Here is a 27374-nt window from a genome sequence, read left to right as displayed (position 1 = left end):
TGCCTGCAATCTCCTAGCATATTTGCTCTTCCAATTCCTGTTGACTATTTGGGGGTCGAATGTACACTCCCAATAAGGTGATCAACCCTTTTTTATTTCTCAAATTTAAAAAGAGTCACTTTTTCCATAATAAGGGAATCAAGAACAAGAGGACATAGGTTTAAGGTGAGAGGGGAAAGATTTTGTAAGAACCGGAGAGGAACATATAGGATGGAGAATGTATGAAATGAACTGCCAGATGAGGCAGGTACTATAACAACATTTAAAAGACATTTGGACAGGTACATGGATAGGAAATGTTTAGAAGAATATGGGCCATAGGTGGACAGATGGGATGAGTGTAGATGGAGCATTTTTGTCAGCATGGGCAAGTTGGGCCAACGAGCCTGTTTCCCTGCTGTATGACCCGATACAATAGCTTATCAACGCACTTTATTGTGTATTAGATAATAGGTGCAGGAGTAGGCCATTCGGCCCTTCGAGCCAGCACCGCCATTCAATGTGATCATGGCTAATCATCCCCAATCAGTACCCCGTTCCTGCCTTCTCCCCTTATCCCCTGATTCCACTATTTTTAAGAGCCCTATCTAGCTCCCTCTTGAAAGCATCCAGAGAACCTGCCTCCACCGCCCTCTGATGCAGAGAATTCCACAGCCACCCACTCTCTGTGAGAAAAAGTGTTTCCTCGTCTCCGTTCTAAATAGCTTACTCCTTCTTCTTAAACTGTGGCCACTGGTTCTGGACTCCCCCAACATCGGGAACATGTTTCCTGCCTCTAGCGTGTCCAAGCGCTTAACAATCTTATATGTTTCAATGAGATACCCTCTCATCCTTCTAAACTCCAGAGTGTACAAGCGCAGCTGCTCCATTCTCTCAGCATATGACAGTCCCGCCATCCCGGGAATTAACCTTGTAAACCTATGCTGCACTCCCTCAATAGCAAGAATGTCCTTCCTCAAATTAGGGGACCAAAACTGCACACAATACTCCAGGTGTGGTCTCACTAGGGCTCTGTACAACTGCAGAAGGACCTCTTTGCTCCTATATTCAATTCCTCTTGTTATAAAGGCCAACATGCCATTCACTTTCTTCATTGCCTGCTGTACCTGCATGCTTACTTTCATAGACTGATGTACAAGGATCCCTAGATCCTGTTGTACTTCCCCTTTTCCCAACTTGATGCCATTTAGATAGTAATCTGCCTTCCTGTTTTTGCTACCAAAGTGGATAACCTCACATTGATCCGCATTAAACTTCATCTGCCATGCATCTACCTACTCCTCCAACCTGTCCAAGTCGTCCTGCATTCTCATAGCATCCTCCTCACAGTTCACACTCCACCCAGCTTTGTGTCACCTGCAAATTTGCTAATGTTACTTTGAATCCCTTCATCCAAATCATTGATGTATATTGTAAATAGCTGCGGTCCCAGCACCGAGCCTTGCGGTACCCCACTAGTCACTGTATTGTACTAAGTGGAGAATAAATACAGGTCATGACAGTGAAGTGAAGTAAATAACTATCAATTTATTTTCTCAAGTGTTAAATGCCTTTATTATTGCTGAATTGAGATCGTGGCAAACACTTTAAGGGAATACTAATGCACTTAAGTCAGTTATGGTAAGGGGTTGCTGACGAGATATTTCCTAACAAGAACAGGGTTTCCATGCTTCAGAACAGGGCGGGCTAACACAACAAAAACAAGATCTCAGGCCCAGCAATACCGAAAGCAATTTCACATGATACTGTCCCAATTCTGCAAAGCTGCGATGACTAACATGGTTTGTGTTATGGTCTTTTCTGATAATAGATGGCTCTGCTTTCTGACAGGCGCGCTGCTCTAGATAAATAGTGAAATAATTGAAATTCACTGGACGAAAACTCCCACCGATCACAGAAAATGATACACAATAAGCGCAGGATCTATTTTTGAAACATACAAATAATAGCTAATCAGGAAGCAAGCAGTCCTGGCCTAGCGACATTTGTACACCTGAAGAATAATGGATCAGGTGATCTTATGTGTTATTACTCATCAATCTATATATTACTAAAACTCCCACCTTGTTTGTTTCTATGTCTGTCTCTCTGTGATGTCGTGAAATTACACCAAAATGGTACACATTACTCAACCGCTACAATTACTCACCATTGTCCTGTGGTGTGTTGTATCAAGTTTTGTTCAGATTGATGATGTATTTTACAAGTTATTCACATTTTAAAGTTAAAAAAACCCCAGTTTGACAAAAATCTCTTCCATCTGTTCTGGCAGTTAGCAGCGTAAGATGTCATAATGGGATCTCATTTACATAAACTGCCCATCAGCAGTGTTCTGCCACACAATGACATCACAATAGGATCTCATTTACAATTTAAAAAATGAGTTTAAAAACAACTGCTCATCAGCAGTGTTCCACCCCACAATGACATTACAATGGTATCTCATCCATATCCTTATAACTATAAAACTCTGATCTTGTGTGTGTGTGTGTGTGTGTGTGTGTGTGTGTGTGTGTGTGTGTGTGTGTGTGTGTGTGTGTGTGTGTGTGTGTGTGTGTGTGTGTGTGTGTGTGTGTGTGTGTGTGTGTGTGTGTGTGTGTGTGTGTGTGTGGTCTGTAGATGCATTGTTCTCGAAAAAACGACACACGAACTTGAAAATGTTTACATATTCTGGTAGAGATTTACCCCCTGGAGTTTGAAATTGGCTTACCTGAAAATGTTGTGCTTTATTTCTTGAGTTACTAATAAAAATGTTCACAAATCTGATTTTTTTGCTGATGCCGTGATAATGGATCTGCCTGCTCGCGCTGCGACTGACGTCACCTCCCACCCCTCCCTCTTCCCCCCGTTATTTAAAAGTCGCCCTGTCGACTGAACACCAAAGATCATAGTTGAAGACTGCGTCGGCCCAACCCGTGCTCCTTTGGTCGACACTTGCTCGCGCCTCGGCTCGGGTCTCTCCCTCTCCCCTCTCTCCTCCCTCCACCCCTCTCTCCCTGTGTCCATCTCTGTGTCTCTGTGTTCCTCTTTGTGCCTCTGTGTTCCTCTCTGTCTCTGTGTCCCTCTCTGTGTTTCTGTGCCGCTCTCTGTGCCCCTCTCTGTGTCCGTGTCCCTCTCTGTGCCTCTGTGTCGCTCTCTGTGCCTCTCTGTGCCTCTGTGTCGCTCTCTGTGCCTCTGTGTCGCTCTCTGTGCCTCTGTGTCCCTCTCTGTGCCTCTGTGTCCCTCTCTGTGCCTCTGTGTCCTCTCTGTGTGCCTCTGTGTGCCTCTGTGTGCCTCTGTGTGCCTCTGTGTGCCTCTGTGTGCCTCTGTGTGCCTCTGTGTCCCTCTCTGTGCCTCTGTGTCCCTCTCTGTGCGTCTGTGTCGCTCTCTGTGCCTCTGTGTCCTCTCTGTGTCTCTCTGTGTGCCTCTGTGTGCCTCTGTGTGCCTCTGTGTGCCTTTCTCTACCCCTCTACCCCTCTCCCTCTCTAGCCGCGCCTGCAAGTCGGGGGCAACACGTGAGTGGATAGGGCGGGGGATGGGGTAAAAGGAGTGAATGAATAATATAAATATAATATCAATGGGGTTGATTAGTGTGTGTGTGGGGGTGGTTAGTGTGTGTGTGTGTGATGCTGCAGGCCGCCCCCTCCCCCGCAACAGGTCCCACTTGGTCTATCCTTATTATATAACTATATAACTATAAAACTCTGATCTTGGATGTGTGTGTGTGTATTTGTGTATTTATTTGTTTGTGTGTTGTCACATCTTCTCGAAAAAACGACGCGGTAATGGTAAAATTTTTACATATTCCAGTACAGATCTACCCCCTAGAGTCCGAAATCGTCTTATCTGAAAATTTCATGCATTATTTCTTGAGATTTATGAAAATGTTCACAAATCTGAAATAACTTTGAAAATAAACAAGATGGTCTCGCTGATGACGTCACAGTGGCTCTTCTCCGCGCGGCCTGCTGCACTACGTTCCACCCCCACCTCTCCCTCCCTCCCCTCTCACCCCCACCCCCGGTTCTTCAAAATACGCAGAAAGAACAAGCAAGTGGGCCTTGTACTGCAGCTCCCGAGCTCCCCTGAGCACTCCTGAGCTCCAGACTGCTTCCAATCACTCCCGAGCTTTCTCGAGCTCCCCCGAGCACCCCCGGGCTCCAAATCGCTCCGATCTTCCCCAAGCTCCCTGGCTTGCTTTTCCAGAACTTTCGTCATTATCACTTTGATGAACGATGCTTCATGCTGACTTCCACAGTTAAGAGTCCGATTGAACTTCATTGTTTTGGTTTAACTTCAAAAACTTTGCATTTTTTGTTCTTTAAAAACTTCCCGGTGTCTCACTTAACTGTACTAATTCTTAAAGATAACATTTAATTTCAAAGACAGCGCTTTTTTAATTTTAAAATATTTTCTAACGTTGCTTTTCCCCATTTATTACAATTTTAAAAGGTCTTGGTTATTTACTCTGCGAATTTTGACAGATTTTCAAAAAACATAGCTGTTGATTTATTTTTGTCATTACTGTTTTCCCCCTCTCTCCCCCCTCCTCCCCCCCTTCTCTAACCACCCTCCTCCTTCTCCCCACCCTTTACCCCCCTCCTTCTCCCCCACCCTTTACCCCCCTCTTCCCCCCCCTCCGCCCCTCTTCTCCCCCCTCTCCACACCCCCCCCTCTCTCTCCCCCACTCTCTGTCTCTGCCCCTCTCTCTGCCCCTCTCTCTCTCTAGACGTGCCTGCGAGTTGGGGGCATCACCATGGCTCAATCATGCAGAAAGCCTGCGCAGCTTATCTTCGATTCTGACATCGGGGAACGATGGAGACTCTTTGAAATTGACTATGAACACTACATCAATATCGTCCACCGAAATGAAGCAGATGCTGTCAAGGCTTCCCTCCTACTTAACCTGCCGGGACCCAAAGCCATGATGAGAGCACGGACCTTTGAATACGCACCAGCCATTAGCGATGCCAATGATCAGGTAGTTATGCCTGCTGAGTCTATGCATGACCCCACTGTTTTACTGCGTAAGTTCCATGAACTATGCGACCTACCCTCAAACCGTATTTTAGAAAGAGCCAAATTCTTCGCGAGACTCCAGATTCCCGATGAGCCTGTAGATAGATTTATTTGTGGCTTGAAATATATGGCTCAGCGGTGCCGCTTTCAAATCATGACGAACTAATTAATCAGGGACAAGCTTGTCAGTGGTATGACCAATCAAAAGCTAAGGACCGAGTTACTGCGGAATGCTGATTTAACCCTTGAACAGGCAATACATGCCTGTCGAATGTCTGAAATCGTTCCATTAAGCGAACAGCTTGACACTCATAAGAAGACCATAAGCCTGCCGGGTTTCAACAGTCGACAAACACTGACCGATAACAGAAGATTTATGAATGAGCCCTCTCAACCGGCTAACCGGGGATTTGCCAATGAGCCCCCTCAGAGGAGCCCTAATTGTAACTACTTCCACAACAAGGGGCGATCGTCTTGTCTGGCATATGGAAAGCCTTGCAATTACTGCAAAAAGATGAATCATTTTGCCGTCGTTTGCAGGTCCCGTGGGAACAGACCCTTCAGCTCAGCGTCTAATCTGCACCTGTTGCAACAAAACCAAACAATTCCAGAATCACAGGACCAGCTCGACTCTGCCCACGAGGATGATCCAATTAGCACACATGAGGAGTCGAATGTGCATTCACTCCTTCACACAGCTGGTAAGATTCTGGATCCCTCTGTTCTAATGACAATTAATAACAAGCCCGTGAAGGCCAAACTCAACACTGGGGCCCGCATGAATGTAATGTCTGTGCACGTCTACAACAAGATAAGAAATAATGAGGCCTTGACTAGAGACAATTCCACCTTGCATGCTTATGGGGGGGAGGTTTTGTATCCTCTGGGAAGAACTACTTTCAAATGCGTGCTGAAAAACACCACAAGAAATCTAACTTTCTATATCTTAAAATCTGACTCTGTGACTCTATTGGGCATCCATGCGTTCCAGGACTTGGGGCTAGTCTCCTTTGACTGGTCCGTTCACAAGCTACTAATATCTGAGGACCAGAAAAAAGGATACCCTGATCTATTCGATGGCAAGCTAGGCAAGCTGCTTGTGACCTACAAGATAGCCATTGACCCCAACGTTGACCCAGCCGTCCATGCCCCCCACAGTGTGCCACACAGCATGAAAGACAGAATTGAGTCTGAACTAAAAAAACATGGTCTCCATGGGCGTACTGGCCGAAATCATCGAGTCCACTGACTGGGTTTCCACCGTGGTTGTTACCCTTAAGAAGGACAAAGACGAGCTCCGTGTATGCATCAGTCCAAAAGATTTGAACGCTGCCATCAAGCGTCCACATTATCCGATGAGAACTGTCGAGGACGTCGCTGCACAGATCGGGCGAGCAACAGTATTTTCCGTCCTTGACGCAAAAAGCTCGTTTTGGCAGATACCACTAGATGGCGAGTCATCAAACCTGACCACGTTTGCCACACCGTTTGGCAGATTTAAATTTCTCAGAATGCTATTTGTCATTAACTCGGCCAGCGAAGTCTTCCAGAGGAACATGAAACTGCTGTTCCAAGGACTCCCGTGTGCTATCATCGTAGACGATATCCTGGTATATGGCAGAGACACTGCGGAGCATAACATCAACCTAATGTGTATTATGGACCGGGCACGTGAGATCAACCTGAAATTCAACCCTAATAAATGCAAGTTCAGGGTTCCAGAGGTCAGATATGTTGGACACGTTTTCACTCCTGACGGTCTTAAACCCGATCCGAAGAAAACTGCTGCCATCACAGAAATGCCAGCCCCCACCGACGTGTTAAGCCTACAACGCTTCCTGGGCATGGTGAAAGTTCATACCGAACCTCAGTGAACTGAGTTCGCCTCTGAAACAACTCACTCGGAAGGATACTGCCTGGTCCTGGTTCCAGCAACATCAACAAGCATTTAACTCTTTAAAGCACTCCCACCTTGACATTCTTCGACTTGAAGCGTCCTGTCACGATAACCTGCGATGCCTCACGATACGGGCTGGGCGCTGCCTGCCTACAAACGTCTGCCGATGGGACTGTACTACCTGTATCTTATGCCTCCCGCACCATGACGGACAACGAACAACGCTATGCACAGATCGAGAAAGAGCTGCTAGCCGTGGTCTTCGCTTGTTCAAAATTCAAGGATTTCATCTTTGGGAATGCTTTTCACAGTCGAGACAGACCACCAACCTCTTATAACAATCCTCAATAAACCTATACATGCAGCACCTGCACGACTGCAGCGTATGATGATGCAGCTCCAGCGGTTCGACTTCAAAATCGTTTACAAGAAAGGTAAAGAAATGCTCGTTGCTGACACACTCTCTCACGCACCACGGGCATCCAGCGAACAACACCCCTATGAACGGGACGAGTTTACAGTTCTCAAGATTGATTTCGTTCCTACGGAACGCTTGCGCCGTCTAGCTGAACACACAGCCGCCGATGGCACCTTCCAGCTACTCTCATCCATAATCAAAAGAGGCTGGCCAGATAGGCAATCCAGCACACCACTGGAGGTGCAGCCGATCTTCCTAGTCTGCGATGAGCTGGTAATATAGGACGGTGTCATAGTTAAGGGCCACAAAGTCGTGATCCCTTCATCCTTATGAGACGAATACTACAAAGAGGCACACAACGGTCACCCAGGTACCGATGCCACGTTGACCCACGCACAGAACATGTTCTAATGGCCTGGCATGGTCAAGTACATACGGGACAGGACCATCTCCTGCCCCATCTGCAACAGCCTGGCGCCGCACCAACAGAGACAGCCCCTGCTACAACAACCCCCACCAGCACTGCCCGGGACGTCGGTGGCGGCAGACATTTTCGAATGGCACTGAAAACATTATCTAGTCTTGGTCGACTTCTACGCTAACTGGTTCGAACTTGATTTACTGCCCTCTATCACATCAGAAATGGTATTTCAAAAGCTACAGAGACATTTTTCCACATTCGGCGCACCTGTCCGCCTGCAAACCGACAATGGAAGACAATTTACCAGCCATGCGTTCAAACACTTTGCCAACCGATGGAATTTCCACCATGTCATGAGCAGTCCCGAATACCCTCAAAGAAACGGGCTCGCTGAACAGGCCGTTAGAAGCGCAAAACAACTAATGGAACGCACCCACCTTGCCAAATCGGATGTGTACCTCGACCTTTCAAACCTCAGAAACATTGCTAGAGACGGGGTCCTGGGCTCACCAGCCCAATGCCTGATGTCCAGAACAACGCAACCTCCAATACCAATTGTCCAGCAGAAGCTGGTGCCACAGGTGCTGAAGCCAGCCGCGATCCGGAAGCGCATTCCGCAGAAACACAATATCCAGAAACGATCATATGACAAGTCCAACAAACCGCTGAAACCACTACAGCGGGGCCAAGTTGTCCGTTTGCAAATTATTTTAGGACATTCCCGTCTAGGTTGCGTTGTTGGCCCGTTCAAGGAACCCCGATCCTACCTTGTCGACGTCGATGGCGCTTTGTACTGTCGGAGCCGCCAACATTTGCTGTCAGTGAAGGAACCACGTCCTCCACCAGCAGATCCTTTTGCTCCACCTTTATTGTTCCAGCCGTCTGCTGCCGTGGCCACCACTAGTCCCAGCATGTCCCGTCTCTTCCACCTGAACTGGCAGTTAGCAGCGTAACCCATCAGCCACGCCTGCGCAATTGGGGGCTATGGGTGAGTGGTGGAATATTGTGTTCGGGGACCAGCCCTCCCGTGTGACAGGGACCCAACAGGTCCCACTTGGTCTAGTGTATATATCTATATTACTAAAAGTAAGATCTTGACCATTTCCTGTTTTTTTGTTTCATGATTTTTGAAAAAATGCTGCCACTTACGACTGTGATTTTTGGTCATCTTGCTCAGAGTCCGCCTCCGCTGCGCAGGACAAGAGGATTTTTCCCATTGATGAAAAATAAAAGAGTTATTAATGTTTTAAAAATGTTGACGTTCTCTCTGCTGCCCCTGCTGGTGGAATGGGGGAGGGACTATAAATCCCAGAAGTGTTGTGCCTCACTCAGTCTCTGCAAAATGGAGGAAGCGAGAGGGTCACGTCTTTCTGAGCTGTGAATAACACTGAGCACATGTCTACTCAACTGTGAGTGCCCTTAATGTGGTTTGAAAATGAAAATTAATATGTGGTTGCTTTGAAATGCTGCACTGCAAATGGCTTTTGGTGGTGGTAACTGCTTTGAAATGCTGCACTGCAAATGGTTATTGGTGGTGGTAACTGCTTTGGCCATCTTATCCAGTCCCTCCTCCACTCATCAGGTGCAGAGGATTCTTCAAAACCATTTAAAATAAAAGCGTTATTAGTGTTTAAAAAAATGTTGAGAATCTCTCTCCTGTCAATCACATCATGAAGGCCACGCCCCTTCCGGTGCGAGGGGGAAGGATTATAAACCCGGCAGTGTGGGTGTTGCTGTCTCTGCAAGGCGGGGGAGGGAGAGGTCGCGACTCTGTCTGAGCTGTGAATCAACTGAACACACTGAATGTCCACTGAACTGTGAGTATGGTGTTTTGTGTGGTTATATGTTGGTTTTATGTTGGTTTCACCCTGCTTGAAATGGTATGAAACTGCATTTGAATGTGGTGGCCTTGCACCCTGCATGAAATGGTATGAAACTGCATTTGAATTTTGGTGGCCTTGCACCCTGCATAAAATGGTATGAAACTGCACTTGAATTTGGTGGCCTTGCACAATGCTTGAAATGGTATGAAACTGCACTTCAATTTGTTTGTCTTGCACCCTGCTTCAAGTGGTATGAAACTGCACTTGAATTTGGTCGTCTTGCACCCTGCTTGAAATGGCATTAAACAGCACTAGCATTTGGTGGCATTGCACCCTGTTTGAAGTGGCATAAAACTGCACTTGAGGTTGGTAGACCTGCACCCTGCTTGAAGTGGTAGGAAACTGTACTTGAGTTTGGTGGCGCTGCACCCTGCTTGAAGCGGTAGGAAACTACACTTGAATTCGGTGGCCTTGCACCCTGCTTAAAGTGGTAGGACACTGCATTAGAATTTGGTGGCCTTGTATCCTGCTTGAAATGGCATGAAACTGCACTTGAATATGGTGGCCTTAATGGCATGAAAACTGCACTTGAATTTGGTGGCCTTGCACCCTGCTTGAAATGGAATTTCAAGGAATAGCCGTGAGTCAACTGCCAGCCCACCAGCCGTGAGTGAGAGCTGCCAGCACGCCAGGCTTGAGTGACTGAGCTGCCAGCCCAAGAATCCATTCGGCCCACAATGTCCATACTAGCCCTCTGGAAACCAGTCCCTTCAGCCCACAACACCCATACTAGCGCTCCAGAAAGCCCCCTCCCCCCCCTCCCCACTGGCCACCAATTTTGGAATTTGTGGAGAGGTGGAATATTGCGTTGGGGGACCAGCCCTCCTGTGTGAATATGGGACCCAACGGGTCCCACTTAGTCTAGTATATAACTAAAACTCGCATCTTGTTTGTGTGTATGTATATATATGTGTGTGTGTGTCATCTGGGCACAATCTGCTTGATTCTCATTTCCTTACAAACGCTAGGCCACAGTCTTCCCATTTTCACACATTCTACTCACATTTTCCCCCTCGAAGCGATAAACATCTTCTTGTCGCAAAGTTTTAAAAACAGCCTGAAAACTCACCCATTTCGAAACCCCCCCTGAGTGACAATGGACTCTCAAGGCAGGATGGTACACTCCGGGAGGGAGGGTCACTCCAACGCGTATGCGGCAGTGCCGGCGCCAGACATCTGGTGGCGCCGCCGTCCCTGGCCAAACCCGAGCCTGGTGCTCGAGCTGGAGTGAGAGCCGAGCCCGGGTTTTGGGATGGGGCCATGACTGGGGCCGTTAAAGAAGCCGCTACTGGAACCAAGGACGAGTCTGGGTCCAGGGTCAGGGATGGTGAAGTCCGAACCCACACTGGAGCCCAGGCGGCAGCCGAGCTGAAGACTTGTGGCTGCCGCTGGAACCAAGGACGAGCCTGGGGCGGGTCGAGTACGAGAACCAGGCCGAGTTCCAGGCCTGGCGCTGTTCTCCGTCCTGGGTAGGTCCTGGGGCAGGGAAATGGTCCTGGGGCAGAAAGCGAATGGTATGTTAGCATTCATAGCAAATGGATTTGAGTATAGGAGCAGGGCGGTTCTACTGGTTGTACAGGGCCTTGGTGAGACCACACCTGGAGTATTGTGTACAGTTTTGGTCTCCTAATCTGCGGAAAGCCATTCTTGCCATAGAGGGAATACAGAGAAGGTTCAGTAGACTGATTCCTAGGATGGCAGGACTTTCATATGAAGAAAGACTGGATAGACTCGGCTTGTACTCGCTAGAATTTAGAAGATTGAGGGGGGATCTTATTGAAACTTACAAAATTCATAAGGGGTTGGACAGGCTAGATGCAGGGAGATTGTTCCCGATGTTGGGGAAGTCCAGAACAAGGAGTCACAGTTTAAGGATAAGGGCAAAGTCTTTTAGGACCGAGATGAGAAAAACATTTTTCACACAGAGAGTGGTGAATCTGTGGATTTCTCTGCCACAGAAGGTAATTGAGGCAAGTTCATTGGCTATATTTAAGAGGGAGTTAGATGTGACCCTTGTGGCAAAAGGGATCAGGGGGTATGGAGAGAAGGCAGGTACAGGATACTCAGTTGGATGATCAGCCATGATCATATTAAATGGCGGTGCAGGCTCGAAGGGCCGAATGGCCTACTCCTGTACCTATTTTCTATGTTTCTATGAATGGGAGGAGGATGAGGAAAATGAGGGAGATGGGGTAGGGTCTCTACCCCCTTCCCTCTCTTCCCCTCTTCCACCCTCCCCCTCCCTTCCCTCTACCCCCTCCCCCTCCTTTTCCCCCTCCCTCTCTACCCCCCTCCTCTTCCCTCTCTGCCCCCCTCCCTCTCGAGGGATTGGTGAGCATTGCGGCCGATGGGTGAGTGGTGGAATATTGCGTTGGGGAACCAGCCCTTCCCTGTGATGCCATGCGACCCCCCCCAACGGGTCCCACTTGGTCTAGTAATATATTATATTCCTCGTAAACATCATGTCTTCCACTTTACCGTGAATGGCAGCAGAGTTTCAGTAGACATTTTGTTTTTAATTACCAATCAAATAGTGTGAGCTCAGATGGCCTCATGCAAATTTCTGTCTTGGAGAAGCTGTTCATTCTGACAGTGCAAGCAATTTGAATTAATGTTGCTTAAAGGCACCATTAACCCAAGATCTTCAAGGTTCAGTCATACATGTATTAATTATATTCCTTCACACCTCAGTAACTTCTGTATGCCATCTGCCTCAAGATTTTATCAGCACTTGCTATGTTTGAACTTAAAATGTTAAAAAAAAGTATTGTCCAAGCGATTTAGAGTCATAGTCATGCAGCACATAAACAGGGTCTTCATTCCAACTTGTCTATGCTGACCAAGATGCCACGTCTGAGTTAGACCCATTTGCCTGTATTTGGTCTAATTCCCTCTCAACCTTTCAATTCTTATAACGTTTTGCTTCTGTTTAAATGGAAGTAAATGGAAGTTTAATGTGATAATGGGTCTCTATATATCATGCTACCATCTTTTGGAAAAGCTATTATTTGCAAGTTATGCAGTTCACAGTTTTCCAAACTTTTTTGATTCAGACAGTGTTGGCGGGTTTTTCCTCTGCCTTGGCATCAATCACTGCAGGAAATTAAACTTATTTTCGGACTGATCCTTACCCGATCCCACTTGCTATGATTTCCATCTGATAGGGGCAGAGAAGTTGAAACCCTTGCTGCTTAACACACCTGGCATAAAATGTGTTTCAAAATCAAATCGAAGAGTCAATTCAATTATTTTTTTCATTGTAATCAGCCAAAGTGAATGGACATAATAGTTTATCTCAAAGTATGTATTGTGACGACACATCCCCCTGAAGGTCAGCGACCCCTGTCACTGGCAGACAGACCAGAAGATGCATACTAATGGTGCATGGCTGCTGGAAAGCACCAGCTCTAGACTGAGCTGAGGCCACAGTCAAATGAGCATTATTAATCCAGGAGTTCCAGCAAAAGGGGAGAGAGGGGAAAGATTGAGAGAAAGCAGAATGGGAAGAAAGCAAAACAGAACGAAAGGACAGGAAGGGGGAGACCCTTTTAATTGTGCCTCCTCAGTGACAACGAAGGACCATGCCCCTGCATGGACCTGGACCGTGTCACTATTGTTCGAGAATGGAAATAAAGCGTATCGTACGAGTTCACCTTACTACGAGTGCCAGTGTAGTCACTGCTGATCTGGTGTCATGACCAATGCCACACTATATACAATTTTCTCAATGCAGGCTCAACAAGACCCTTTATAGTTGAGGGAGCACTTGGAGTGGTACTGAGAATGTCTAGTCTATGCATTAAGAGCACACACAAGCCCTCCATAAAAGATGCACAGAGCACACCAACTCACAAACTACCCCCAGTCCAAACTTCATTAGAAAAGTCAGTTTCCTATTGTAGGCCTGATCAGTCAGATTAGTGTAGATGGAACATGTTGGTCAATGTGGGGAAATTGGGCCGAAGGGTCTGTTATTTTAACGTGTTTTTTATTCACTCTCAACCCACACTGGTATATTGTATTCAATTCCACGTTACCCTACCATGTCCAATCCAACTGTGTTGAACCATATCCAAAGCTTCACATTCATTGGTTCCACCTCATTCACCATACTGTATACATCCCCAAAGAACTACTGTTTGGTCAAACATGATTTTCCTTTCATAAATGCACATTGACTAGTTTACCATCGAGAGGGAAGTGTAGGTGTCTGATTACCATGACCTCCAGGTTCAGGAACAGTTTCTTCTCACCTGCCATCAGGCTCTTGAACCACACTACACAACCCTAACCACAACCGTATCTCAGCAGTGATCTACTGTGGACTTTGTTCAGGTTCTACTAGGTACATCGGCATGCTCAATCATGATTTGGTAACCTGGTATTTATTGTGTTGTTAATGTGCATATAAAGCTGCGGCAAACAAACATTTCATTGTTCCATTCCCCGTGTATATGATGATTAAACAGTTAACTTCAAATTATTATTATTTTCTTGACAGTAAGTGCCTTAAGCATTTCTCCAACTACCAACATCTGCCAGGTCAGTTTAGAGATACAGCATGGAAACAGGCTTTTCGCACACCGAATTCATGCCAACCAGCGATCACCTGTACACTAGTTCTATCCTACACACTAGGGACAATTTACAGAAGTCAATTAACCTACAAACCTCCACGTCTTTGTGATGTGGGAGGAAACCGGAGCTCACAGAGGAAATACACGCGGTCACAGGGAAAACGTACAAACTCCACACAGACAGCATTCATAATCAGGATTGAACCCGGATCTCTGGTGCTGTATGGCTGCAACGCTACCTCTGTGCTCTAGTGCTGCCCTCAGTTGGGGGGAGAGTTCCTTTCACAACGTGTGGAGAGTCTGTGCCAGGGGTAAAGTTGCGGGGAGGGCAGGAGCGTTGTGAAGGAGGGGGTCGGGGATAATGCCAGTAACTCACTGACTCACCGCTACTGCAGCTCTCCAGGCACGAAGCCACCACACTGTAGCCAAGGATAGAAGCAGCTCGGGTAGCTGCGAGCGGCCGCCGGGACCCGACAGCAGAACTGGCCGCCACTTCAGCGCCTTCTGCCGGTCCGCTCACCTCTGGCAGTGCTCTCCGTCTGAACACCTCTCACCTGCCGCTCGCTCATATCAGCCGCTTTATGCAAATCCTTAAATTCCCACAGCCGAGTAACCTCAATCGCGCTGTTGGAATTTAAGGATTTGTGGGACATGAGTGAGGCCAGCGAGCGGCATGAGAGAGGATTTTAGACGGTGAGCCGCCATAGGTGAGCGGGGACGGCAGAAGGCGCTGAGGAGGCGGCTGGTTCCGCTGTCCGTCCTGGCGTCCGCTCACATCCATCCGAGCTGCTTCTCTCCCCCCCCCACCTCAATGTGGTGGCTCCGTGCAAGGAGCGTCGCAAGTGGCATTATCCCGATCCCCTCCTTCACAACATTCGTGCCCTCCCCGCAATTTTACCCCGGGCCAGACTCCCCAAACGCTGTGAAAGGAGCTCTTTTCCCCACCCCCACACGCCGGGAAATACGGTATTTAAAAACATCACCAAGAAATGTACTTACCACATCATTGGTACACAAGCTCCATTCTTCTCTCTCTGTTTCCTAAGATACACTTAAAAAAATGCCAATCCATATTTGAAAACCCCGCCAAGAAACTAGCGCTGCGCATGTGCATTAGGCTACTGCGCCTACGCAGTGCTGCAAAGGCAGAATTTCAGCTGCCTTCAACCCCGCTTGAAATTGACGGCTTCCAGCAGCGCTGACGGCACGTGGGCTGCACAGACCTTCAAGGGTTACAAGCGCTGCAGTTGAAAGGCACAGAGAATTATGCCTACCTAAGAGATCGATCTCTTAGATAGGCATAATTCTCCCATGCCTTTACTATTTATATTTAGTTATTACCATTTTATAATTTTAGTCAGGGTAGGCAGTGCCTACCTTGCCCACCCTGACGGCACGCGCCTGCTTCAGACTGATTGTTGGGTGGGTGGGGGAGGAGGGGGAAACAGGAACAAGAATGGACCAGGAGAAATCTGGGCTCGAAACAGATTATGTCAGACAAAGAGGTTCCCTGATAGGCCAATTGTTAGCTTGCGATGGTGTGATCCCAAGAGGGGTACAGCGTTGCGAACTGTGGAACTGGTTAATGGACTTTTAGTGGAGGTAGGGGATGGGATGGAAGAGGATTCCTGAATGTTTTGCTTAGGGGTGCAGGAAGTTATAGGGAAGACAAAAGGGAAAAACCCAATGGAAGGATTTAAAAACAAGAATAAAAGGGCTGTTGCTTAAAAAGAATTCAATGTAAGTCAATGTGCACAGTAGTGATTTGTGAACTTAATTTGTTTTTGGTTAAGAATTATGCTGCAAATTTTAAATGAAATTGATGAAGGTGGATGACAGATGTAGTGTACTACAATATGAAGTTCCAAAGATAACAAAAACGTAGAGAATAACGATAGAAAAGCTTTGTTTGTGCTATCTAGTCATTCGCACTTTATGTGAGTACAATCAAGCCATACATGAGTACATAAGGGAGAGAAAAGCCAAAGTAACAGAATGCAGAATATGGTGTTATAGCATTACAGTTATAGAAAAAGTGCAGATAAAAAAGTGCAAGGTAGGTTGGAAGATCAGGATTATACCCTAGCTTATGAGATGACTGTTCAACAGTCTGATAACAGCAGAGACGAAGTTTCCTGAATTTGGTCGTACATACTTTTGGTGCTTTCTGGAAATGCTTTATTAATTTATAAAGAGTGAATCAACGATAGTATTGCATCATTGATTATAACAATTGTACAAGGAAAACAAAATTCTACATTTTATACTTGTTAAATTACCATGTTGTATATCGTGACTCAAATGGACCAGCAAATGATTTTGTGGTTGCATTTGTAAATTTACTTTATTTTCAGTGCAGAAAACTTTCTTAATAACAGTTCCTTTATTAAATGTTTAAAAACAATAATGAATTTTTGGAAAATACTAAATAAAAAATTAATAACGTAGGCTGCATTCCCACTAGAATTGAAGCATTCTTGGAATGCCCGTCTCCACTTTGTTCAGATACACAATACAATGTAAGCAAAACTACTTCAGGTCAGAACTACCTATATATTGGAAGTTCATCTCGTAAATTGGCAAATGTCAAGAATCAAGAGTGCTCCACGCCGCTCTCGGACTATCTTTAGTTGGACTTTCCATGCACTAAACGTTATTCACGTTATTCTCTTTATCATGTATTTGTACATTGTGGATGAGTTGATTATAATTTTACTTCGGAGTCACGTGAGTGACTACGTGAAGAAGCCCGCGTACGACGCATGCGTGTCATATCGCTACACGCATTCGAACTCGTCATCGCTGGAGGAAGGACGTTCCTCCCAATCGGCAGGACTTGAACCTGCAACAGGTAAGGGAACTTCGTTTTTCTTTACTTACCCTTTTTTTATCTAGAAGGCTGATGAAGCTGGCTGGGGAGAGTCTGCAGAATTGCAGGCAGCCAGCACCGGCCGGGGCCCGTTAATTTCTTTTGAACAGGAACGGAGCCGACTTTAGAGCCAGGACAACGGTTGCTGGAGCAGTTTCCCAACAACTCGGAAACAGCCCCACTAGTCGGTTAGTGGATTTACTAATTTATGGGTCTGAGGGGCTGGAAGGTGCGGAACTGACGGGGGTTCCGCAGGTCTAAAAATAGCGGCGAGCGGTCAGTGCCTGAGAGCACTGAGTACGCGTTGGACCCGCTGGACCGCGCTGGAATAGAGGCAGGGGGGAAAACAGGCAACAGACTGAATTCCCGTTATGGGAATAGCTGTGCCAAACTTACCCCACCCCCCGATTTTCTCCAGTTTTTTGTTTTTCACTACACCTGTCCACAGCTGGGATATATAGGACCAGCAGCTGGTTGGGGAGAGTCTGCAGATTGCAGGCAGCCAGCAGAGGCTGGGGGCCCGTTAATTTGTTTTAAAACAGGGGACGGAGCCGACTTCAGCGACAGGAAAACGACGCTGCAGCAGGGGTTCCTGACGACTCGGGTACAACACCACGGACCCTTACTATAGGTATTTGGGAAAATGGTGTAAAACAAAAATGGGGTTTTCATAGAATATGTGTGTTAATCCTTTTGTTAAAGTACTAGATGGGTCCGAGGCGCTGGAAGTGCGGAAAGGGCGCATTAACGGCACTTCCGCAATGTTTCTAAAAATAGCGAGCTATCAGTGCCGAAGAGCACTGAGCACACGTTGGACCCACTAGCCCACGCTGAAGGAAGCCGGTACGAGTGGCTGCAGCATGATCAGCAGCCAGCACAGGTGCCTGGGAGTACCGGGACCGGGTGGAGTGGTGGACCCACGTACGGGACCAGTGTGGTCAGCGGCGGAGCGAGGAAAACCCGCAAACCAGTGCCCGTGTGTACGGGGGACGGGAACAGCGGGGGAAAAAGCTCCTTCATAGTGGCAGTCACATGAATGTGGACAAGGAGCGGCATAGTTATATCGGGCGGCCGGGAGCGACCAGTGCCCGTAGGCATGGGGCCCGGCTGCGGGAAATACCGCGTCCGACTAGTGCCCGAGAGCACCAAGGTCGGCAGGAGCGGGCTGATATAATAAAGCACCCGCGATCGACTAGTGCCCGAGAGCATGTAAGTCGGCTGGAGCGGTTGCTGGAGTAAATTTCTCCACAGTGGCAGGCTCCGGGATTGGAGGATAGCCACAGTGGGCAAAAAATATAAGTCCCACAGCAGTTTTCCCATAAGGGCTGCATGAAATGTCAGACACCTCTGAGGAGGGTATTGAAGGTCTGACTGGGCCAGGATGGCTGCCAGTGTTAATAAAGACATCACTGCGAAAGTGATGTGGCGAAACAGCCTCCAGATAATACTTACTGATACCGGAGTGAGGATGAGCAGCTGCAAGATATAGCGCAGCCAGCAGCGGCCACTTTTGTGGAGCTGGGAAACCGGTACGAGTGGCTGCAGCAGGTTCGGCCGTCAGTGACATGGTGAATATTTGGCCCGGGACGACCAATGTGGGAGATGCGAAAGCTTCTACTTCAGCATCTACCCCAACCTCAACCTCAAGGCCCTCCACAACCACGAGTGAAATCAAGAAAATAACTCAGTTACCACCGATAACCATGGAGGTAGGTGAATCTGGGGCTCCAGAATTAATAGGGAGCACGGAAGTTGGAGGAACATTGCAACTTAATTTGGAAGCATGGTGTAATATAACTATGGACAGATATATTCTTAGAAGTATTAAGGGATATCTGATAGAGTTTCTACACAAACAAAACCTTCCAGTACAATATACACCGGACAGAATATACATGCTTACTAAATGGGAACAAGCTAAAGCCCACATAGAACTACAAAGATTATTCACTAAAGGGGTAATTGAACAAACCAAACCTGAACAACAGGAATTTGTCTCAAACATATTTATTAGAAATAAGAAAGATGGGGGTTGCCGTATTATTATTATTGATTTATCAACACTTCACAATGTTGGGCAATATGTTCATTTTAAAATGGATACTTTTAGCATTGCTAAAGAGTTAGTTTCAGCACACTACTTTATGGCAAGTATTGATCTTAAAGATGCTTACTATACAATACCCATCAGAGATAAAATTCTTAAACCAGCTTTGGCATTGCTGCAACAACAAAATCATAGAGTAATGACATAGTTGGATGAATACTTATTGTCGGTATAATTTATGAATTGGCATGTCAGGCAGTGGTTGCCACAAAACAATTGTTTGAACAGCTGGGATTCATTATCCATCCAATTAAGTCAAAATTGACACCATTAACACATTTAATATGTTAATGACTTTACTAATAGGAAAAGCCACAGAGTTACAAAAGGATTAAAGCACTCAAAATTAATAGAGGCCATTTTTTGATGGTCAATGGAGCTAACAATTTAAGACATAAAAGAATTACAATGGTGGGAACACAATGTTAAGTATGGCTCCAACCCAATAGTTATTGACAACCCGTCTGTGCTATTACAAACAGATGCCAGTGCAATTGGTTGGGGTACAACTGATACCATCTCGAGCTGTGGGGGGAGATGGAATATACAAGAAGCTAACCTACTTAACACTAAGGGTATAAAGTACTTAGAAATGTTAAGTGCATTTTATGGGTTAAAATCTTATTGCTCAGGAATGAAACAGCAGCATGTTAGATTGCAGATAGATAATACCTCGGTGGTGGTATATATAAGTCATATGGGTGGAAATATATCAACATCTTGTGATGAATTGGCAAACTCAATTTGGCAATGGTGTGTCCAAAGGACTATTTGGTTATGGGCTACGTATCTACCAAGGATACTAATTTAGTGGCAGACACCAGGTCACAAAAATTTATTGAAAGTACTGAATGGATGTTGGATAGAACGGTATTTGCTGAAATCACAGTAAAGTATGGAAGGCCGGGTATTAGATTTGCATCCAGGTTTAAATCACCAGTTACCGAGGTATGTATCATTGGAACCAGATCCTGGGGCAGAAGCTACAGATGCATTTTCACTGCACTGGGGGAAATGGTTCATTTATGCATTTCCTCCTTTTTTTTCTGCCTAATCAATCGGGTACTAAGGGAAATTCAACAGGAATCAGCATCTGGGATTTTCTTAGTACCTTATTGGCTTACCCAACCATGGGTTTCCGTAGTACAGGACATGGTGCTGGAACCATGTATAACTTTAAGACATAGTCCTAAGTTACTGGTGCATCCAGTAACTCAGGATAGCTATCCATGCCATAGAAAATATTGAATTATTGGGTTGTAGACTCTGAAAGACTCGCTACGGGACATGGGGCTATCAAAAAGAACTGTGGACATGATCACAGCAGCACAAAGAAGGTCTACACAAATACAGTATTTAGGTCATATTAAAAAATTGACTAATTACTGCCATAATAACCTTCTGGACCACAGAAATAAGGATGTTCCGGCGGTGCTAGAGTTTTCTCACCAGCCTGCATTATGGAGGACTTAGTTACAGCACTGTGAATAGTGCCAGAAGTGCATTGTCAAGTTATTGGTGGCAAGGAACAGAAAGACAGTCTGTGGGATCACAGCCTCTGGTTTGTTAAACTTTTAAGAGGAAATTTTAACACCAAGCCACCCAAAACAAGATACAACAAATCTGGGAGGTAAGTGTGGTCCTGACCATGCTAAGGAATTGGTCGCCGGGCTACAGCATTAAATCTGGATAAACTAACTAAGAAATGGTAATGCTGATGGCGCTAGTCACAGCGCAAAGGGTCCAGTTATTGCAAAAAAGTAAGACTGGATGGCTTCACTATGGCGGCAGGAAGTTTGGTTTTTGTGATCCAGGACCGTGTTATTAAACATAATAGACCAGGATCAGCGGGGCAGGTCATAGAATTTATGGCCTACCCGGAGGACAAACGCCTCTGTATAGTGAAGCACGTTTTGTTATACAGTGAAAGGACAAAGGCAAGGAAATGGCGTTTAATCAGCTATAAGAAACCGTACCGTAGAGTGTAAATTCAGACCATTTCGCGGTGGCTGAAATATGGGTTAAGATAAAGCGGGAGTGCACACTAACATATTTAAATCTCACTCCACCAGGGCTGCAGCTACATCCGCAGCAAAACACCTTGATGTATCCATGGACCAAATCCTCAGGATTGCAGGATGGTTGTCGGAGAAAACGTTTTTCAGAAATTTTATAACAAACCAGTTAGCAGTATGGGAACGTTTTCGGGGAACATTTTAAGTTCTGTATGATAATTTATCCATGAAGAATACGGGGTTATGATTTGAATTAATTAGATATTATTTATCATTTCCTTTAAATAATTGGTATGAATGTTTTGAATATCATTAACAATTTCTCCCAAACTACCAAGGCAGTTGTGAAGCATGGACTCGTTCCATGGCATGAGGTCACAGAGCTTTGAAATCTTCACGTAGTCACTCACGTGACTCCGAAGTAAAATAGTAAGATTAAACGAGAACTTACCAGTTTGAAGTTTGATCTTTATTTTATGAGGAGGAACGTTGAGGGAATACGTGCCCTCCACTCCCACCCTCGTATGGTCATATCTTAAACTGGTATCTCTTTAATAATCTTACTATTTTAAGTCATTATAGTGTATCTGTGACCTCAAACCGCTGCTTTGAAGGATGACACGCATGCGTCGTACGCGGGCTTCTTCACGTATTCCCTCAACGTTCCTCCTCATAAAATAAAGATCAAACTTCAAACTGGTAAGTTCTCGTTTAATCTTACTATTATTGCTCATAGTGTGCTCCCAAACCAGTACACTGGCATTGTACTTTATTTTATTCCGTCTGCCTCCATCTGGAGTTAATCGTTTGTATTAGTCAATAATACAATACCAGGTATTGAGACCATAAAAGTGCAGAACCGAAGCATGCAAAACATAGTCCATAGTGATCATAGTTGCTGAGGTGGGAATGCAGTTAGTGTTGTGTAGTGTTCAAGAGCTTGGTGGTTGCTGAGAAGATGTTCCGGCTCTCAGGCTTAATTAGGGTTAATTACAAATCTTTGTAGTTAAAGAAAAAAGAATTGCATATTGGCTTCAACAGACACAGCCAACAAAGAACAAAGCAATAACAGCTTAACTCCAAAAAGTGAATAACTTTTTGGCACAATGAGGGCACAATTCAGAAAGGGGGGCACATAAATCTACTCAAGCAGAGTTTTTGAAGGTGCCTGATCGTACATCTGTATGGTGAGGTGTCAATGGGAAATTAAATAACTTGCCCAAACAAAAGAAAAAGATTATCTCTTGAGGCAAACAAACACTAGTCTTGGTGTTATACAACCTTCTAGCATTGAAACAGGCCGATTTGACCACCACATCCATGCTGATTTTGTCCATTTACATTCATTCTAATTGTTCGCAGTACATAAAGTCCTAACTAGTACGCAATGCCCTGACCAATAATAGCCATGCCAACTACATTCACTTCCAAATCTTTACTATAGATAACAAACAACAGTGGACCAAGCACCAATCCCTGCAGCATACCATTGGTCATAAGCCACTAATATGATAAACAATCCTCCACTACGACCCTCTGACCTCAATGGTTCAATGGTGCAACCGCACAGTGAAATTCTTTTTGCATATTTACACATGCAGGTGTGCTGCCATGTTTTGTAGCCATTTCAAAAGTCCATACTCGATGCACTGAAGAGGCTCCCGATCCAGGTAAACCCCAGGGTCCTGTTAGGCCTCTCCTTGCCTGGCCATCTTTGTGTCCCGGGGGCACCTCCTGCAGCCAGGGCCAGATTTACGTATAAACTAGACAAGCTTAAGCTTAGGGCCTCGAGATCTAGGGGGGCCTCTGCTCGCTGCACCAAGGTGTGTTAAACGTTTGAGATAGTGGCGTTGTTACAAAACCTACCATCGGTGGCTCGTGCGGTGCTTGCAATTCCGGAGGCTTTGGTGGGCGGGGATTAAATTGCAGGTGAGGTTTATATTCGTTGTGGAGAAGAATTTGCTCCACAGATCCTTGGATCATTGGAAGTGCAGGACAAAGCAAAAGGTATGTAGTTTATTTAACCCTTTCCCCGCCGAACCTCGCCGCTGCACCTGGGGGCCTATCCACCAATCCGCACTGGGGCCTATCCACCTCCAATCCACACTGGGGCCTATCCACCTCGCAATCCGCACTGGGGCCTATCCACCTCCAATCCGCACTGGGGCCTATCCACCTCGCCGCCGCACCTGGCCGACCCACCTCGCATTGTGCCCACCCAACAATGCCGGCACACCAGGCACATCCAACATCGCCGCCGGATCGAACCTACCGAACATCGCCGCCGGAACAGGGCTCTCCGAACGTGGCCACCGCACCGCGCCCTACTCATCTTGTTGCCTCACCGGGCTCGCCGATCTGTGCCGCCCCACCGACCATCCGCCCACCGGAACTCCCACACATCGCCCGCCGACCTCGACTCTACTGCCCGCGGACTCCTACCATCGGATCCGCCGACCCTCGCCACTCCACTGCCTTCCAGCAGCCCGAAGCCTGGACTCCGCACTGGGCCCGAAGCCTCCACGCTGCTAACTCCCACTCTCCTAGGTTTGACTCCACTGGGTCCTAGTGTCAGTCTCCCCAACCCTGGTAACCTCAGTGGCTGGTCCACTGGGTCTTCCCCATCCCCATCAAACTATGTGACCCCTGCTCTTCCCCACCCACACTACAGTCCTCATACCCACATACCCCCTGACCACCCACCCCCCATCAGATATCGCCTCAGCCTCAGTTCACTCACCTGCCTTCCTCCGGCACCAACCCCCATCCCTGCCGTGTGTTCACCATCCCCCCTGACCTCCTCCTCTCTGCCACCGAATGGTCGGTCCTCAGCAGAGGTCTTACCTTTGTCCCCCTCCATCCCCACCTCAATGAGTTCCGCGCCCACCACGACTTGGAGCTCTTCTACCGTCGCCTCCGCCTCACAGCGTTCTTCCATGGGAAGGAGTCCTCGCCCCCTATAGATGATCCCTTTTCCCGTCTCTAACGAACCCCCTCCTCGTGGACCTCCCCTCATGGCCATCTTCCGGCTTTAGACCTTTTTATCCAAAACTGCCGGCGGGGCATCAACCACCTCAACTTCTCCACTCCCCTGTCTCACTCCAATCTCTCCCCCCCTGAACGTACAGCTATCAACTCACTCCGCAACAACTCAGACTGGGTGATCAAACCCACCGACAAGGGAGGTGCCATGGTAGTCTGGCGCGTCGATCTCTACAAAGCTGAGGCCACGCGCCAACTCTCGGACACCTCCTCCTACTTACCCCTGGACCATGACCCCACTGACGAGCACCAGGCCACTATCTCTAGCACCATCACCAACTTTATCAACTCCCATGCCCTGACCCCTCGAGCCTCCAACCTCATAGTTCCCCAGCCCCGCACGGCCCGATTTTACCTTCTCCCCAAAATCCACAAACCTGACTGTCCTGGTAGATCCATTGTCTCTGCCTATTCGTGCCCTACCGAACTTATTTCCATGTACCTTGACTCCATCCTATCCCCCCTGGTTAAATCCCTCCCTACCTATGTTCAAGACACCTCAGACACTCTCCGTCGTCTCCGGGCATTCCATTCTCTAGGCCCCCATCCCCTCATCTTCACCATGGATGTCCAGTCACTCTACACCTCCATCCCCCACCAGGATGGTCTCAAAGCCCTCTGGTTCTTCCTCGACCAGAGAAGCAACCTATACCCATCCACTGATACTCTCCTCCGCCTAGCGGAGCTGGTCCTTACCCTCAATAACTTCACATTTGACTCCTCCCATATCCTCCAAATACAAGGCGTAGCTATGGGCACGTGCATGGGCCCCAGCTATGCCTGCTTCTTTGTCGGGTACGTCGAACAATCCTTGTTCAATACGCACCAGGGCCCCAACCCCGACCTCTACCTCCGTTACATCAACGACTGCTTTGGTGCTATCTCCTGCACCCACACACAATTGACTGACTTCATCCGCTTCACCACTAACTTCCATCCGGCACTCAAATTCACCTGGACCATTTCCAACACTTCCCTACCATTTCTTGACCTCACTATCTCCATCGCAGGTGATAGATTTCTGACCGACATCCACTATAAACCCACTGACTCCCATGGCTATCTAGACTACTCTTCTTCCCACCCTGCTTCCTGTAATGACTCCATCCCCTCCTCCCAATTCCTCCATCTACGCCGCATCTGCTCCCAGGATGAGGTGTTTCACACCAGGGCATCGGAAATGTCCTCCTTCTTCAAGGAACGGGGGTTCCCCTCCCCTACTATAGATGAGGCTCTCACCAGGGTCTCTTCCATACCCCGTAATACTGCTCTCTCTCCCCATCCCCCCACTCGTAACAAGGGCAGAGTCCCCCTAGTGCTCACCTTTCACCCCACTAGCCGTCACATCCAACAAATAGTCCTCCGTCATTTTTGTCACCTCCAACGTGACCCTTTGATCATTGTTCCATCTTCATACAACTTTTATTGACAGTTCCTCAAAGTGTGGAGTGGAGATGTGATGCAGCACCAAGTGGTAAACACTTCCCTCAGCCAGGAAGACAACAAATTTAGTACATCTGTTTCATCTTCAAATAATATTACATTGAAAAGAAAAAATCCAATGAAAATTCCATTGTTGGGTCAGATATATTTGTGCCCATACATATTATAAATATACTATTAATTAAAAATATAAGTTGCCCTGCTATTTCAACCTGAAAAGGAGCTACATAAGAGATTCAGGCAAAAAAGATTTCCCAACTCTCTGAAGATTTCCCCCATAAATCTTGAAGAGTTCAGGCATTGTAATTTAATGCAGTTAGCCCTACTTTGTTTAGAGATGCAGCATGGAAACAGGACCCTTGGCCCACTGACCATCAGTCACCCGTTCACTAGTCCTATGTTATCCCACTTTCCTATATACTTCCTACACACTACGGATAATTTACAGAGGCCAATCAACTTCCAAACCACACATCTTTGGGATGTGGGAGAAAACCGAAGCATCCAGAAGAAATCCATGCAGTCACAGGGAGAACGTACAAACTTCATACAGAGGTCAAGATCGGACCCGGGTGTCTGGTGCTGTGAGGCATCAGCTCTACCAGCTGCACCACCACCAAGATGCCACAACTTAAACGATAAAGATGAATTACCATCAAGAAGAATTTTATGAAAGTCTGGTCCAACAATATACATTTCAGGTCTTTCTTTACTGATTTCTGTATTCAATTTGCTTCTGGAAATTGATTAGTAGCCTAATTAAGACCAATGAAAGCATTTTAGGTGTCAATATTGTACTTCACTTGATATACTGTTTGCAATAACAACAAGCAAATTGAGATAAATGCTTCTACAAATGCAGTTACTTGAATCAAACAATAAGTCTCACACAGTCAGTCAATGCTTAACAGTCAAAGGGAATCATGTGTTTGATTAAAGATGATGCTTTTAAGAGGAACATTATGATATTCAAAATGTGCTTACCCGATTTACTTCTGTATTATCCATAATGACTTTCACCAACTTCTTCACAAGCTCCTCCACCCGCTTGGTACACTCTGTTAGGACAGGCATTGGTAATTTACCATCTTGCATTAAGCAGACAAGAGACTCTGTTGTTTCCATCAGCAAAGAGGCTGGGGGTAGAGATTTGGGCTTTGCAAAGAAAACTAGCAAACTCTCAGCAAAATGAGAGACTGAATCTGTCACTACTGAGTAGTCATTACCTAAAGCCAATGTTTCTGCTGTTGGAGTTCTGTTAGTTGCAATCTTTCTAATGCGTATCAAGCTCTGTAAAAATTGAGTGTGAAAAGTAAGCATTTTTTTATTCACTTCTGATTCATCATTTCTGGGGGTGTTTGATGTAGCAGACAATGAAATGGAAGTAACCACGGGCAACGTCTGTTCACTAGTTAGGGAAGAATAATCAATGCTCTTTAGACTGCAATTAGTCAACAGGTCCTGAGTATCTGATCCTTGTCCATTGGATACATCACAACCAGAGTCATCTAGATGAGAAGAATCATTCATAGACCTCACAGGATTTTGAGTTGGAAATCCTAGGCGGTTGGAAGAGTCATCTCCTGGAAAATTAAACACATATTCAAGTTAAATATTTGTTTAAAAAATGTACTGTAATATGACATCTCTGCAAGTCCAATATGTAATATTTAATCATTTGTGATGTCTTTGGGCACACGGTGG

The 27374-nt window shown here is 46.4% G+C and overlaps 1 protein-coding gene across 2 annotated transcripts in view; it reads right to left on the bottom strand.

The window, feature by feature from the left end:
* mei4 (meiosis-specific, MEI4 homolog (S. cerevisiae)) overlaps window positions 1-27374 on the bottom strand; it is a 249067-nt gene that overhangs the window by 132812 nt on the left and 88881 nt on the right. For both annotated transcript variants that reach the window (XM_055639475.1, XM_055639476.1), the window contains exon 3: window positions 26655-27253. In XM_055639475.1, the coding sequence (XP_055495450.1) occupies window positions 26655-27253 (599 nt within the window). The remainder of the gene's footprint in view (window positions 1-26654; window positions 27254-27374) is intronic.

This window comes from Leucoraja erinacea, chromosome 8, assembly GCF_028641065.1.
Source record: "Leucoraja erinacea ecotype New England chromosome 8, Leri_hhj_1, whole genome shotgun sequence".
Taxonomy (NCBI): domain Eukaryota; kingdom Metazoa; phylum Chordata; class Chondrichthyes; order Rajiformes; family Rajidae; genus Leucoraja; species Leucoraja erinaceus.
This window is presented reverse-complemented; position numbering and strand designations above follow the sequence as displayed.